This window comes from Pseudopodoces humilis, chromosome 2 (genome assembly GCF_049639895.1).
Source record: "Pseudopodoces humilis isolate 2021_Gansu_Grassland_sample_001 chromosome 2, ASM4963989v1, whole genome shotgun sequence".
In the NCBI taxonomy this organism is placed as follows: Eukaryota; Metazoa; Chordata; class Aves; order Passeriformes; family Paridae; genus Pseudopodoces; species Pseudopodoces humilis.
The window spans coordinates 98125518-98141873 of record NC_142201.1 but is presented as its reverse complement, the minus strand read 5'-3'; the positions used below and the strand labels follow the sequence as shown (position 1 = coordinate 98141873).

General features: G+C 35.6%; 1 protein-coding gene across 4 annotated transcripts in view; it reads right to left on the bottom strand.

Moving 5' to 3' along the window:
• The window catches only part of NECTIN3 (nectin cell adhesion molecule 3), a 57880-nt gene that overhangs the window by 13419 nt on the left and 28105 nt on the right, over positions 1-16356 (bottom strand). For 3 of the 4 annotated variants that reach the window (XM_014253399.2, XM_088051482.1, XM_088051483.1), the window contains exons 3-5: positions 14365-14661; positions 12476-12593; positions 10217-10368 (exon numbers count right to left, since the gene is read on the bottom strand). In XM_014253399.2, the coding sequence (XP_014108874.1) occupies positions 10217-10368; positions 12476-12593; positions 14365-14661 (567 nt within the window). Of the gene's footprint in view, positions 1-1431; positions 2120-10216; positions 10369-12475; positions 12594-14364; positions 14662-16356 lie in introns of those variants that run through there. The other variant, XM_014253397.2, reaches the window with a different exon arrangement.

The window sequence follows — 16356 nt, the reverse complement described above, 5'->3', positions numbered from 1 at the left end:
GCATCAATGCTCATGAAGCAGCTGTAATTATGCAGCCTATTTAACGTCAATGGTAGCAGAGACTTTTCCCTTTTCAGGTTTCAAATACTAATAGCCTTATCAGCTTCAATTTCCTCAAGCTAAACACTTAAAAATGGCACTTCAAAAGATTCACTATTCTATTTATGAATTTATCGTTGTTCTGCAATTCATCTAATGGTATTTCATTCCTCCTCATATAATCAGCAGATTTAGTTTGGTGAATCTGCTCAGGACAAAGTAGAACTATTTCACATGTTGGACAAGATTTTCTACGTATAATGGATACGGTGTCATTTTAAAGAACATGTAAAATCAGTATGGATTATTTGCAGGGAAAACAAATCCACTGCGGTACAGAGACTGCACAAATCATCTGAATTCCTGTTTCAAAGACCCTTTAGTTGCACCATTGAAGAGTATGTTTTCAATACCTGAAGTAGCAGTGCAAATGTCCACTTCCCTACTAATAATCTGAAACTCTGGTTACCCTCTTCAAAGCAGGCATTATAACTTAGTCAGAAGCAGCGTAAAACCGCTGTTTTAACTTCTGGTCATAGAAACTCTAATGCTTTTTGGCACCTGGGAAAATAAGCACATTCACATCAGCCTCCAGCTTCGGAATCTGTATGGGTGTTTTCACCTTAGTTGTATCCAATTAACCAGCTTTTAAATTCAATGTTAAGATTCCCACAAAGCCTCCAGAACAGGTCTCAAAAATTGCACCCTGTGAATTTGCAAAGAGCATCTTGTATGCATTAATGAGTTTTGACATCCTGCCAATTACAGGCCCAACAAAACACCTTACTGTATGTATATATACAGACACTAGAATAAGCTTTAGAAATCAATGACTATAAAAAAATAACTTTTCATCTTATTCAAATACAAGCCTTTGACCTGTTTACAGTTACTCCTCAAAATGTTGTTTATAAGTTAGTTTCAGTGCAATGACTTAACTTTTAAGTATATAGTTACAAGAAGGCTCATTAAAATGCTAAGAGGTATTCATTTTTAAGCAGAAAAAACCCTAGAAAATAAAGCTCTAATTCTGCTGTAACTCATTTTAATTGGCAAAGTATTTGCTATATAGAAGCATCAAGTTTACCGTGGATGGTACCTAGATTGGAGTAAGTCAAAGCCCCCAAAGATTATATTTGATCATTGCCTTGGGTAAACTTATTTTTAAATCAGAGAGCCAAGACAGTCACTTTTTATTCTTAAACAATATTGAATGGCAACTTTAATTTAGCCTTTTTTTTTTTTTAAACTCTGACATAGACCAATATAAGCACTCTGTGTTAAAACTCAAATCTTAAACAGTAGTACAGCATTGGGAAAAAAAAGCAGCTCAATTTCCCCCAGATTCAGTATTTCCATTGTGTCAAGTCACAATATAAAAACCTTCAAAAAAAAGTTTCAAAAAGTTTATTCCTCCTCTTGTGTAAGTATAAACAATCTGAAAGTGACCAGCCAATGAAGTGAACTGCAGGTACATGTTTAGTTTTCAGTGGTTACTACACATACCACTCCCTCCGAGATATTACCGCACCATCTAAGTGAGAAACAAAGTCATCATCCTCATAAAATTCGCCATGCATAAAACCCATTCCAAATGTTCCACCTTCATGGTAATCCATTGATCTTTCATGACGGTCCTGGTACCTGTTAGTATTGTCTATATTGTTCAACTCAGGTTTTCCAGGGTCTTCTAAATAATCTTTAGATATTAAGTTCATTGGGTGCTTTGTTTCTTTTTTTATACTGCCAGGGTAGGAACCCATATCATCTGACTGAAGAACATCTATTTGGGACTCTTTTTGCATATCTGATGGTGGAATGTAGCTCTTAGCAAAGTAGTCACCGCGGAACGTCTTTCTTCTCTTATAGTAGACAGCTCCAACCAGAGTACCAAGAAGTAACAGTAAAAGAATCCCACCCACCACACAGCCGACGACGATACCCCAAGTGTCGTCCTGCTTTGTTGGCAAGGTTGATGTTGGGAAATTTATTATTCTAGGTTCTGTTGCTAAACCTGTGGTGCCATCAGTCGAAGGATGCCAGGGAACCGTGGGCAGTCGAGTGGTAGTAGTAGGAGGATCTAATGGAAAGAGCAAAGAAGTAGACAAGACACAGAAAAGGCACAGAATGTCAATGCAAGCTAAATCAGTTAAGGGTTTATAAGAAAGCAAAGTTGATGGGTATGTTCTACAAGAATAGTTTTTCATTCTCAAGTTCATGGCACTATAAAATCTTAAATTACTCACAAGCTCTGAACTAGCTTCCTTACACATGGTTTTGAGTTAAGCTGCAGCAGGACAAAGTATGGGGAGTAAACAAAATAAAAGTACCCCTCAGGTAGACAATTTGCCCTCCTCAAAGTAAGGAGATGAAGTTTTTCCACACAGATGTTGACTGTTCATTATTTACCTCCTCCAAGGAGAGAAACCCCAAGCAGTCCTCTAACTTTCCATCCAGCCATAGGGAATTCTGGATCAAATTAATTGATTATGCCACAGAGTCAATCATTTCACATTAAATTCCCCCTTCAGAAATAGTTCAGGGCATTGAATATAAGAATGAAAAACTATGAGTTGTGTGCTCAGTCACATGAACTACTGAATTTTAAGCTATTCTCTCCAAAAACATTTGTTTCATTAATAAAACTTAGGCTCACCTTGGGATTAGTGAAAGAAGCATAGTTAAAAATGGCATGTATTAATCTCAAAGTAACACTTATGTTGAGCAAGAAGCGTTCAGGTTTTTAAAATAATAAAAAAATGGAACATTTGAACCAAAAATTATTTCTATGCATTCCTTCTATAAGCCATTTGATCCTTCATGCACAAAGAAATTTCCATATTCATTCCTCAATATAAAATGATTTCCTGTCAGGTTTTGCACGTAAACAAGAGACTGCCAGATACCAAGTTCCTCCAGCATGCAGCTTTTTCCTTTGTTCTTTAGGTCTACTGGATATGTATGCATCTGTATTGCAGACAAGGTTCCAAGTGATGGGCTGATGTCACTGAGATTATACCAGGCAATCACAATATAAGACACAACTCCACTTATTTCTATGCCGTGCTGGAAAGAAATTACTTCTTGCCCAATGCAAGCTAATTATTTTAAAATCAAAAAAGCAATTTTAAACATATTATTATAGCTTGAACCTTTCAGAGAGAATATTATATGGACAGCCAAGTAGCTCATTATATCATGTTATTTAATTAAATGCCCATAAGCAAGATCCATGAAAGCAGTACTACCACCACATTAGAGGCACCCTAAATTTACCACCACAAAGAGTAAACCAGATAGAACTAGAGCTCTGTCAAGCTTTCAGATATTTGACAAATCACAATTAAATAGCCATAAATATGATTTTTAATCTCACTACTCAGAGACAGACATACAATTTTCTCATAGTAGACAGAATTCTCACATTTGTTGTGATTACTACACGTCTTGCTGCTGAATGCAACATTTTAAGGATGACATAAGTAAAGTTTTACACAGACTTTCGAAGAGCATAATTGTATTCCTTAACTATGTAAAAAGCGATGGTTCGTTAGGGAACTATACATAAATGGAATTAATTTGACAGAAGACAGGAAACTGAACAAGAAAGATGCACTACCAAAATGAGTAAGAGGAATTCAGATTATGATTTTAGTAAAAATTGATTTAAAAGTGAGTTTGATAATTTAACAAAGAAGTAGAGACTGAAGTATCCAGGGTTCTGTGTCCCACACATCCCTAGGTCATGAAGTTCAAATCCCTCTTCCTTGAAAAGGTATTTGCTTTAGATACAAGATTTGCAATGCTAAAACACAATTTCAAACAGTACCAGCAAAATCCTTCCAGGCTACATATACTTGTTTGGATTTAATTAGCTGGCTTTGTAATTGTTTTGCCTCTACTACTGAGGTCTTAAGTCCTATCCCTCCACATCCACAAGTATGTAGCATTTGCATCCTGGCAAATGTAACCATTGCATACATGAAATAAGCACAGTGGCAATTACAATCTTTATTTATAAAATTCGGTGTTTTACAAAGAGTTTTTCCTTCAAAACTTCCCATTCATCCACCAGTTCTCGGGTTGTCCAGCTGCATTACCAACAAGCACTAATTAACATATTAAATCAATTGCAAACACAGGATCAATTAAGCATTAGTTTATATGTACTCTTGCAATACATAACCATGATACCTCTAAGGATTATTTGTTTCAGTACCTTCTATTGTTGAAGAATGATAAAATGAAAACTGTCCCGTCTTGTTTATAAGGCCAATTACAACTAAGAATATATGAGTTCACTTCTGATATCACCCAGAGCTTTCTAAATGTAATATTTTTTATTTATTTATTTTTTTTTACTTCCTGTGCCAAGCAATTTTCCCAAATAGAGAACATGAAGATCAGGAGTGCCAAAATTTTATGTCTACCTCATAACATTTTGCTTGCAAATCACATCTCAAATGCCATCTCCAAAAGAAGAAAATGCCACTCTTATCTGTAGCTATGAAAAACATTATTATTTCATTTCAGTAAGTTCTTTAACTATAATATTTCACATAATCACTGATATGTGTTTGAGTTCTTAATGCTTTCCACAAAACATTAAGGGCATAATTTAAATTTTGTTTCATATGGCACTTTATTCAAAAGCAACAATTTCCTACTGATGACTTCCTTTAACACTTTACTTTGGATCCAATATCTAAGCTCTCATCTCTTTCACTGATATAGGCTTCTGTTGTTGCACAAAGCAAAGTGTATTAAAATATCCACGTGGATCAGGGAGCTGAAAGTAGCAGAAATGCTGGAAAATATTTGAGTTTAGTTTAAATGCATCTTGATTTCAGTTTTTGTCTCTTACTATGTTCTGGGCCCTGTGCAAATCCTGTTGACATGTACCCTGTAATAATGATGAGGACAAGAAGACCCCAACAAAATTTCTTCTACATAGCTACCACCCCCATTAAAATAAGAGACGTAACTGAAGAAAGCAAAACCCGATTTTCTGCTATGAATATAACAAGTGAATTGGCTCTTTCCATACAAAAAGCAGCCAAGTTTTCCTAGTTGGTTTCAAAGCCTTTGACACAGTTTTCTGCCAATAAAAGCAAGACTTGCTCTTGACTTCAAATGAAGCTCTGATACTACCTCAAATTAAAGGACCATGGTCCCTGTGCACTGATTAGTTTGCACGCTCTTCATTATTTTCCAGATGTTTCCTATCAAAGTCAGTACCAATTTTCAACAGTGTCAACTTAATATTTTTGTTTTTCCCTTAAATTATATACTTTTCTTGATGTACTTTTCTCAGCTCTTACAATACCAAGAACTTATCTTGGACAGGGGAGTTTCAACCATTAAGTTTAGTACAGGCGTCCAACCAACATGACATGTTTCTTGTTCCAAACACTACATCTCCTTGCTTCAATCATCCTGCAGTACCACATCCTTCAAATGTCTGGGACTCACCTCTTCTTCTGGTGCCAATTCAAAACCAACAATAAGCCAAGTGTCAGAGAGATGAAAGTAGAAAGAGATGGATGAATCATCTCTGAAAAACCAGACCACTGTCTTTAAAGTCTTAGGTTTAAGTCTTGTCTTGATATTTTCAGCTTATCATTGTAAAAAATCAACTACAGAACACAATATTCTTAAACCATAAACCATTTTAGCCCACTACGAAGGATTTCAGAGGTAAAGTGACCAGCTCTACATCAGGTAAGATAATTCAATACTGGCACAATTTCCTTGGGTTAAAAATTGTCATTTAAGTATTACGGAAACAAAGTTTTGGAAGGAAAGGTTCCCTGGAGAGTTGTTGTGTGTGTTAACATAGTTAAAGTCTCTGGTTCCAAAAGCCACAACAGAGTGGCCAAAAATAGCTCCCCCTATGTGAAAAAAACAATCCCACACCATTCAAAATAAGAATGTATCTTTTTTTTGCCTCCTACAAGACAAGGACCTGCTATCAATTACTTCTACTCCAAAAGTGAGTTGGCTTGGCACAAATTACAAGATCTCTCTTTGCACATGTCATTTTATTGAGTGGCAAGTATCTGCCTGTGTATGTATTATTTCTATATTTGCACGGATACATACATACTATAGTGTCTTAACTTGCTCTTCTTGCTAAATTAACCATAGAGGTTAACTAATAATTCTGTGCAGCTGGGTCTCAAAAATTGGCTCGCTCTTTCAACTGCTGTAAAACTTATAGTAGCAACTCCTTTATAATAGCAGGGAAAGTCAGCTTTCCATGGAAGAAGATTCTGAATATTTGAGAGCAAAGAATTTGGAAATTTATAATTCTTTCTTTCTTTCTCCAACCATTGCTACTCTAAGGTCAAATAATAGGTGAGGACACTGCATAACCCTCTCTCCACAGTATCTTGCCTACAAAGATTCCACACTGGAGCTAAATATTTTCCTTTGGATTATTTTCAGTGTGTGTATCCCCACCTCTTATTTGGCAGCATAATACTAAGATTGGTACCAACAATTTCTTTCATCAATCATCCATTTTCAAAGTTCAGTGTGCTTTTGTGGTTTCTAGCTGGGATTTTCTTACACCAAATAAAAGATTTTGGTATTTTTTTGGGACACAAGAGAAACTTATTATTAACGTAACCTCTGGCAGGGAAGAATATTCAGGAAGACCACTGAAAATTCAAAGCCTGCTAGCCCAGGGAGCAAACGTACTTTGCTAAAGAGCAGTTTGTCCACATCCCTTCCAATATGTAATTTAGAAAATAAAAGACTGCCTGTATTCACAAGGCACTCTCAGAACAAAGGTTTATATACAAAGCAGCCAAAACTAAAACCAATGATCAGTCTCTGCTATGTTAATCCTCACAATGTCCACTCTACAAAAGGGTGACCCTGTACTTGCAGAAAACACCTTCCTAGGATTGCTGCCTAACAAAGTCTGGCTTTACTTTTAACAAAAGTAATCTCTTCCAAAGGCTGTCATGACAGAGGCCTACCTTAATGCCAGTCTCCCAGCTCACCTCTCCCTTGCAAGGGGAGAAAGGGAAGGCCTCGGTAAACAGCATGAAGGTGAAGGAACACAGAGCCAAGAGAACAAAGTTCAATTCCTTGGGTAAGAAAACTGAGTAAATCAATGTTGTACGAGGAAGTGTATCAAGCCGATAGCTTGTTTTGGAAAACTCTTATTCAATGCTTGAACTCCAGGAGGAGCATGACTTGCTTTTGCTAGACAGCTATGAAAAAAGTTTAATTTTACATCACTGAATAAAACCAGCAAAGATAGCTGTGCCTTAAAAGCAATATAAAAAGGCGTATCAGGCTTCAAACACCATTTGAGTATTTCTCTATCCCAATAAAGATGTAGAATCTCATGAAACTGAAAGCTGAATTCACCATTTAGTTCCTGTCAAATATTGCTCTTTCATTTCTGTTTTCACATAAAGAATATTAACAAAGTTTAGGAGCACAACAGAACTTATTAAAAACACACCTTTGACTTTTTAAACAATAAATAGCAGGACCAAAACAAATTTTTTGCTCAGCTTACATTCCAAATCTACAACACATTTCAACTTAATAGGTATTTTTTTCTAGCAGTTAAAAAGCTTAACAACTACCAGCATGATGACTGTTCAGAAACATTAACTTCATAAATCCTTTTTGACAAGTTCATAATTAAAATTTGAAAGATGGTGCGGTTATACAGCTTTGTCCATTAACTTCCAAGTTTCACTTTACATTTTATGCCAAGATTTATACAGTGGACAAGATCAAAGATAGACAAATAATCTAATTGATTATTTCAGCTTTCTGTTCTACAGTACATCAGTGTCATGTTTACCATTGATACCTGCCAAGTTAAGTCAAATATTAAAGATAGTAAGTGGATTGATTACTAGGCACTTGCCCATCGTCCATCATTTAAGGGCATTTCAGTTATTTAAAGAACCAATCACTCTGAAAAGTTAGTTCTTAAGAGTTACAATAAAATGTGCTTAGTATTTGTTTCTGAAAACAATACAGGTGTTACACTAATAATTGCTTCACCTCTCCTGCTTTTATCAAGTATCTTATATATGAAGTTAATACACAGTGTTTTTAATCATTTTGTCAGCGTGAGAAACATAACACTTGAAAAGACTGAAATTTACTGTCAGCTAAAACCTTTACTGCTACTGATGAGCCTAACTGGCAGAACCATGACCCTGTATGATTCTGCACTAAGTAAGGCTCAGTTTTGTCACTCCCTGAAAACAGCTAAGGTTTGCTAATTGCAGTTAAATCGCTACAGTACAACAAAGTTGCTGAGCACAGCTGAAAAGCAGCACACATATAAACAGTGTCCATCAGTTCACAGCAAAGGCCAACTGCTGCAGCTTAACTATCTCTGCACTGAGCTGGTTTAAACTCAAACATTTGCATTAGGCTAGAATGTAAACCATCACACCAGTGCCCAACTAGCCTGTATGCCTACCCTGCTTTTCAAAAACTTGATTCATTTTAGGAAATATTATCTATGATTTCCTGGTTGGCCTGGTTTTTTTAGTCTGTTAGTTGAAAACATAATATGAATGACAGCCTTGAATTTTCATGCATGACAGTCATGGCAAAAAGCATAAGGTCTATTTACGGCACATGATATTCACAGAACTGACAACATGAATAATAGTGGACTTGAAAAAACTTCCCCCCACTCCTTAGAGGTAGAATAGGGCTGAGAACAGAGTTATAAACTGCATTGTTATTTTTTGAGCAAGTGTATTTGTAAGTTATATTCCAGTCAAACATATCACCCTATTTAATGATGGTATTCTAATTTTTTGAATTGATATTACTTAAAATGTGACAGGTTTTGTGACTGGTTTGGGACTGTTATGCAGCCATGAATTCTTCTCCACAGAAGCAGCATTAGAACCAAAACACCCAAAATTAACTTGCACAGAAATAGCTTTCATAATAATTGGCAGCACTTGAAGTCTTTTAAATGATATAAAATTCTAGCTATTAAGTTGTTTACAAGTAATTTGGCTGTCTCAAACTATTTATAAGTTTCCAGTTAACTAGCTCATTGACTAGACAGTTAATTGTAACTTACTAAATATCACAGTGGCCTACAGTGTAGTTATATCACTCACTGCAGCATTATCATTCATTGTAAAGATGCAGACAACTGTCAGAATTGAATTCTGACTGGTGTGGTTTCAAACATCTTAAAGTTTTAGTCTTGAATTTTCATTTTAACTCTTAAGTGCTCATATGGAATTTTAACAAAGTCATCTATGTTTGTATCCATCATCCCTGCATCCTCTAACAGGCTAACATGTGCTCACTTAATTTGCTTAATAAAATAACTAATGTCAAGAACTTACTGAAAAGCAGCAACACAATACAACAGAATGAAGTTTTAATTTTCATGTCTATTGTCTTCCTTAAAAATCCCTGTAATACTAGCATTTATTCATCAAGATAGAGATGAAGTTAATTTACTTAATTCCTTATGGAAATCTGAACAGCTTTTCCACATTTGTACAGAAGTATTCACGCTTTCTGTAAGTCATGCTGCTCTTCCACAAAAGAGGTGTCACAGTAAAACATTAATTATATTGTGTTAATGATAAAAGGATGTATGTTCCAATAGCAGTAGCACTGCACAGACATACAAATCTGTGATATGGTACTAAGTAGATCAGCAAGAGTTCTGCACGAGGTATTTAACTTGATCATCATTGGGTACCTGCACTCCGAGAAAATAACACAAGTAACTGGTGTAAAATGCACATATTCAGAATATAACCCTAACTTCTTTAAAAAAGAGAGTCTTTAGCTTTTTTCCACCAACATCTGTTTTCTCAATTTATTACAGACAAGGTACCATTTATTGCAGTCAGTATGTCTTGTCAAACACATGTTAACACTGCAAAAAAATGTTAATTTAACTACAAAGAGAAAATAATCATCTCAGAAGCACCTTAACCATAACTATTTCCACTGTATGTAGCTATTCAAGAGTCACTTTAATCAAAAATGGTGCTGTAGATTTAAAATCCACACTTTCAACAGCTTTTCACACAAAAATCATATATATTTCATATATATCATGCAGCAACTGGTTCTTCAGTTTTCTAATTCAATCACTGGCAAAGAAAAAGTTACAAGTTAACATATTTTGCTAAGAAGCAAGCCTTACCTAATATGTAGATAGTCTTCTGATCACTTCTCTGACCAAGGGCATTAGTCACCTTACAGATGTAAGTCCCAGTGTAGTTATAAGTCAAAGGGCTGCTGAACTGCAGAGTATTGTTAACAGCCAACAATCCTTCAGGCCATTGTCCATCCAACCTAAAAGAACAGTTATATTTCAAATGTGTATATTTACAACTAGCTTAAACAGAAGTAGTTTAAAATAATACTGCCAGAAATCTATAGAATTAATTTTTCACTGTGCTCTGACACTTCCAGTGGGCTTTCTTTTGATATTCTCAGTGTACACCTGAAGGTTTATCTAGTGTTAAATTTCTGGGCCAAATCCTTTAAATGTCAGATCTTCTGGAACTAGCAAGCTGTCTAAAATCAACACTACAACAGCTAAGAAAACAGCATCTCAAAAGAACTTGGAGGAACAAGACAACCCAAGCGCTGAAAACCAACAGTCTAACTAAGAAGCACTTCTGCTGTCAGAATCAACTGCCAGTTCATTTGCATCCAGTAAATATTTCTGTCCATAAATGCTTAATTTAGAGGACATTTTGACTAGAACTTCTGAACAAGAATTCAAGCAGTTTCTCCTCTCCTGACTACCATCACTTTTCTGTCTAAATTGGAGCACAGAAATGGAATGTGGTACTTGGATACACTTGGGGAAACAACTGGTTAAAAAAATTATTTTTTATCAACTGATTTTTCTAAGTCTATCATTTCCCTATACAATTCTGCCTGAGATTGCAGTAACAACTGTGTAAACACGAGAAAAAGGGGAAAGGGCAAAGGGCCTGGAACTATTCTAACAGAGCTCCCAACTGCCCATTAAACACCTGTGTAATTTCATGCCATTGAAACCCATTTTGATTTATCTAAGTACCTATTAACAGCTAAGCAGGCCTAAATTAGTATTCAAACTAGATCACAAGCTGACAGTATCTTGAAAACATTAAGCAAGCGTGATTTTTTTAAGTAGTATTGAACAAAAAGGTACCCATCAGTTTAGAACAGGTACTCAAAGAAAAAGAAACATGCACTTCACACTTAATACTAAATACAATCTTAAAAAAATGTGGTTCAAGACAACATTCCTACTTCCTTGCTGTGATTATTGCCCAGAATTGCTTCAGCTATATAAAGCTGATAAAAGTCATCAGGCACATACTTGATAATTCATAGTACCAGAAGTATTTATTTCAAGAAACATTATGAAACAGTCATTTGGTTTGAAAACTCTATTCTAATAAAATTCTCATACATGCAATATTTAAAAATATTACTAACCATGAAAATATCACCAGCCCAGTAAATACAATGTCATCTTGGGATCCAAGGGGTACAATCGGTTGGTAAGGTAGTTCTACAACTTATTTTAATCTGACACCAGTCAAACAGCACACAGGTGAACACAGTACTTCTCATTTCTCCAAGCTCAAGCTACCCTTGTTTTACATGGATCTCACCCCTCCCTCCTCCACAAAGCTCCTCATTCACCAGTACTCAGTTTGTTGGATGGGTTTTGTTGTTGCTCAGAAAGGCACACGAGCTTTATTCCAGAAAATTTACATTTCCTGTAAAGTTTGTTCCATTTTAAGAAATCCAGCAATGATCTCTGAAGTTTGAATGGCTTTAAATGTATTTAAATAGGTTTATTTCTTCTAGAATTGTGAACAGTGGTAGTATTGATTAGTTCTTATATGTGTTTCAAATTCAAATGAAAGAACTGAGAACCCATTGCATCTGAAGAAGCAAATGGTACTGCTGTTGGGTTTTTTTTTTAAACATAGGAATTTTTAAGTGCTGAAATTTCTCATCACGTAAATTTTGAGCTAAGCCTGGGATGGGCATGGCAGTCCACAGATTCATGAAATATGGATGCTATGTAAGCTTTTATTTTTTTAAATTTCATTTTATTTTCATTATTCTATTAAATAATACTTGGATCTTTACTAGATGTGTTGGTCTTTGCTCTACATGCTTCAACACACAGAGCTTAGTGTACCTTGAGTAACTAAAGAGACTTTACCCTGAGAGTAATGACAACCTGTTTAGGCACATAAATTTACGATAACCACTCACTTGTATTCATACAAACATACTCCTTTTCAAAAGCTGGATACAGACCAAAACCTGGACATTACGACCAATACAAATCATATACTCTTTGTTTTCAAAACATGCATGTACTGTAAGCAAAGTGATTATACCATCTGAATCATGTGGCAAATCCCTTTTCATAAATATTTACCTGGTCCACATAAATTCCATAGGTAATGGATTTGCATCAGCGTTACATTTGAGCTGAACATTTCCTCTTCCAATGAACCAATTTCCATCATAGCCCGTTACTGAAACTTCTGGGGCATCTGACCAAAAAAAGATTTCATCTATGAACAATCACAGTTTTTACATTAAAAGTGAATTGTGTGTAAGACCAATAGTACAAAAGGTTGCTTTTTTTTCTGGGTTTGTTTTTTTTTCAGGGGAATGTGTGCTTTAGTTGTTGGTTGCCTTTTTGTTTTTAATTTAGAGACCACCACCAAAATATACAGAGAACTTGATACAGCTCCAAGCTACAAAAGTAATATGCAGCAGTGAACAAATTGTTTTAATTGGTCCAACTTTCCCAGTGTGTTTTCAGCAACCACACAAGCACCCTGAGGAAGTGAGAGGACTTCAGGAAAAAAGAATCAGTTTCATGTTTTTGGGAAGTGAGGAATGGTAACTTAGAACTACTTCTCACTAAAAAGATACAGCAAAGGATCAGAAACAACCTTGGGAGAAACCAGACAATTAGGAAATCACCAAAAAGTTCACAAATGCCAGCTATAAAGATTAAATTACTCACTGGCATCAAAATGTAGAATTATCCAAAAAGCCAGGAGGTGATTTTAGAGAGGCCTTGGAAAAATATTCAAAAGCCAAGGAACAGATGAACCAGTTCAATTTGGGATAAAATCTGAAGCCGAGATGGAGAAACAGTTGCAAAAGCTAGTAAGTGTCAGGGAAGACTGAGGAGCACACACTTGTTCTCACTTGCTGTTGTGCATATACAACTTTGTTAAGAAATTCTGAAACATGCATTAACACTAATCTCGGATAAAAATATTAATTAAATTTGCATCCTCAACTTCATTTTCAATAGGAAACAATTATTTTTATTCACTGTTTGAGACAATACAAATCCTCTTTAGTTTTATTTCTGTATTACTGGTCCTTCAATCTAGAATTTCACTTCAAGATCAATAAAATTAAGCAGTGCTAATTACTATTTTATACCAAAATAAGTGATTCTTCACCAGACAGAACAAAACTAAGTCAAAATCAAATTCTAGTCAAATCAAAACAGCCAAGTCTATTTTTTCCAGCCACTACTACATTTGTTCTACTTGAACTGGCAGAGTTCTGTGATTTAGGAACTTTAAAGCAGCACACAGCCAAGACAGGACACCAAAGGAACAACATGAAAATAGTTAGTTTTGTTCATATATGCACAGTCTAACAGAAAGGGACCACATGCCTAAAGCTTATTTGTCTTAACTGCTTTTAATTAAGCAACATTTAAGTAAGCCACTTTGCTTTGTACTCATGTCTTTTAAAAGCCATACATTTTTTTAAAGAAGCCTGGTATAAATTTGAATTGTATGAGCAACCTGAAGCTGAATAAGAAATGCTAGGTATGTATATATTATGCTCTTGTTTCCTTACTCTAGTTAGAGTGGACAAAGCTTGGTGAAAATAACTGAAAAATAACTTATTGACCACCACAAGACCTGTTTTCAACTTAGCATTTCAAACACGAATCGTCATTAGCATTCTTTTTTAATACTGCTTAAATTGTAAGACACTATAAACAGCTTATGGATCAACCCTCATGATTACCCATGATCCAATATCCAAAACAGTAGCAATTCTAGCTTCATGACTAGATTCATTCTAGCTTCTATTTTCAATACAGAGACCCTAGGCTTTTACTCCTGCCACACCTGCCTCTTATCACAGCTTTTCTATACAGTTTCCATTTCCTTTATTTTCCTGAAGCAGAAAGTGCTCATCTTTCTGCATCATCAAGGTATAAAGATTAAGGGGGAAGTTGCAAGATATATACCAGGAATAATTACCTTGCAGAATACTTACACTGTATGTCCAGCACATAAGGGTATCGTATCTCCTTTTCAAAGGCAGGGTGCCTCACAACACAAGTTATGTGTCTTCCTCTTGCAAATCGCGTAGGGACAATCACATAGTGGCTTACAACTGTCACTGTTTCATTTGGAAACAAAGTAGAGGTGGATTCCATTTCACCAAGGCCTCCTTCCCAGTCAATCTGTGCAGCAGGTTTTCCAGTGGCTGCTGTACAAGTGGCTGCTATTGTCCTATTTTCACCATCTATTAGAGGGTTTGGTCCTTTTGTTAAGCTCACAACAGGTTCAACTAAGGAGGGGGAAAACAAAGGAGATTTAAACAAAAACTCCATATCTTTGAAATTGTCACTACTTAAAAGTTAGACAAGATCTAATCTATTCACAAATGCTCTTGCTCATTAGACATCCTAGATATAAGACCACACATATCTCAAGAGATGATAGCTCTACAAGGCTTTGGCTTGCTGACACTACCCCCCTTTGTCCACTCATTCAAGTTCAGTGTCGTTCATTCACTACATTTAATGCACTGACAGTGAATTCCAGAGTGCTTAGGTTCAAAATGTCAATTTCATTGCTCTAGTTGCAGCGTCTGACAACAGAAAGCTTGAAGTATTAGGTTGAAACCACACTGCAGGGTTTTTTTTCAAAAAGCTTAGGTTCTGCTGCATTTTCAAGCATTCAAGAATTAATCTATACTGTCAGTTTGTGTCACTTGAACACCAAACATTAAGTTCAAGCTTTTCTTGATCACTAAGATACAAATGACTTTCATGCTGCATCTTTATTATATATATGTACCACATATTGAATAAAGGATCTAATATGTACACAGAAATATGCAATTGTATATATTGTATATATAAAATTTATCTAAGCTTTTGACATACAAAGTAATCCATATACAAATAAAATTTCAATAAAATAAAAAATAATGATTGTTTGATATATAAATAGTTTTGCCTATATATATGTATATATATACATTCTTGTGTATGAATCCATATAAAAGTTAAAGAAATTAAACTCAGTACTAAGTCTAAGACTACAGAAATCTGCACATCGAAGGACATGATTTTAAAAAATTTTAAAAACTTGGGGGAACACACTTCTTTCTAAAAGGAAGTTGAGTTCCTTGTGTGTAAGTCTACTGCTGAGGGCCACAGACTAATAAGCTTTCACAAAATTTCCTTCAGATAGCAGATCTGTTTTGGTCCTGTACAAGCCACCCACCAGTTGCAGCCTAAGTCAGAAAAACTGCCTGGTGCTTCAGATACAAACCATGGCTGGGCTGTTTTAGAATGGCCCATTTGTGTCACAGGTCTGTAAAGGACAGGTTTGCAGTAGTGTACCAGCCTATTCCACAATCCTGGTCTTTTGCTCTAATCTGGCTACTGGAGTCCTCTGAAGGAAGGTCATTGCTACTCACCACAATGCTTCACAATCTACCTCAGTGGATCAACCCTCACTAATCACAAAGCAGAGACAAGTCTTGCAACTTCTGTGCGTTTCAGTATCAGAAGGAAAGAAGTTAGTTCATGGAATTTCTTTCCAATAAATTGAATCTGACCTACAGACACATCTTGTAACAGAATAGAGCAAAGTTCACTGTAGCTGGCAAGTTCTCCAACTACCTACACCTTCCAAAGGTAACTGGGTAAGAAATATTTTCTGCTTCAGCCCATTCAGTGCCAAGATCAGTTTTTGATTGTTTTCTCCTCAGTCTAACACTATTCATGTCTGAACAAGTTGCTCAATTACACTAAAGGAAAAGGCAACTATTAAACGGATAACCTTACAAAAATGTGTTTTCTGTTCTGTGCTTAGAAGTGCTTGAAGAATATAAGTTGTTATGAAACTGAAGATTGTTTGGGCAGATACTGAGAGTAAATTATTTTCTACGTTGTTTCTCTGAATGCTTACCCTCTGAGATTTGTTAGTAACCCCACAAAGTAAGCCAACAGCAGGTGTTTTCTGCCAAGCT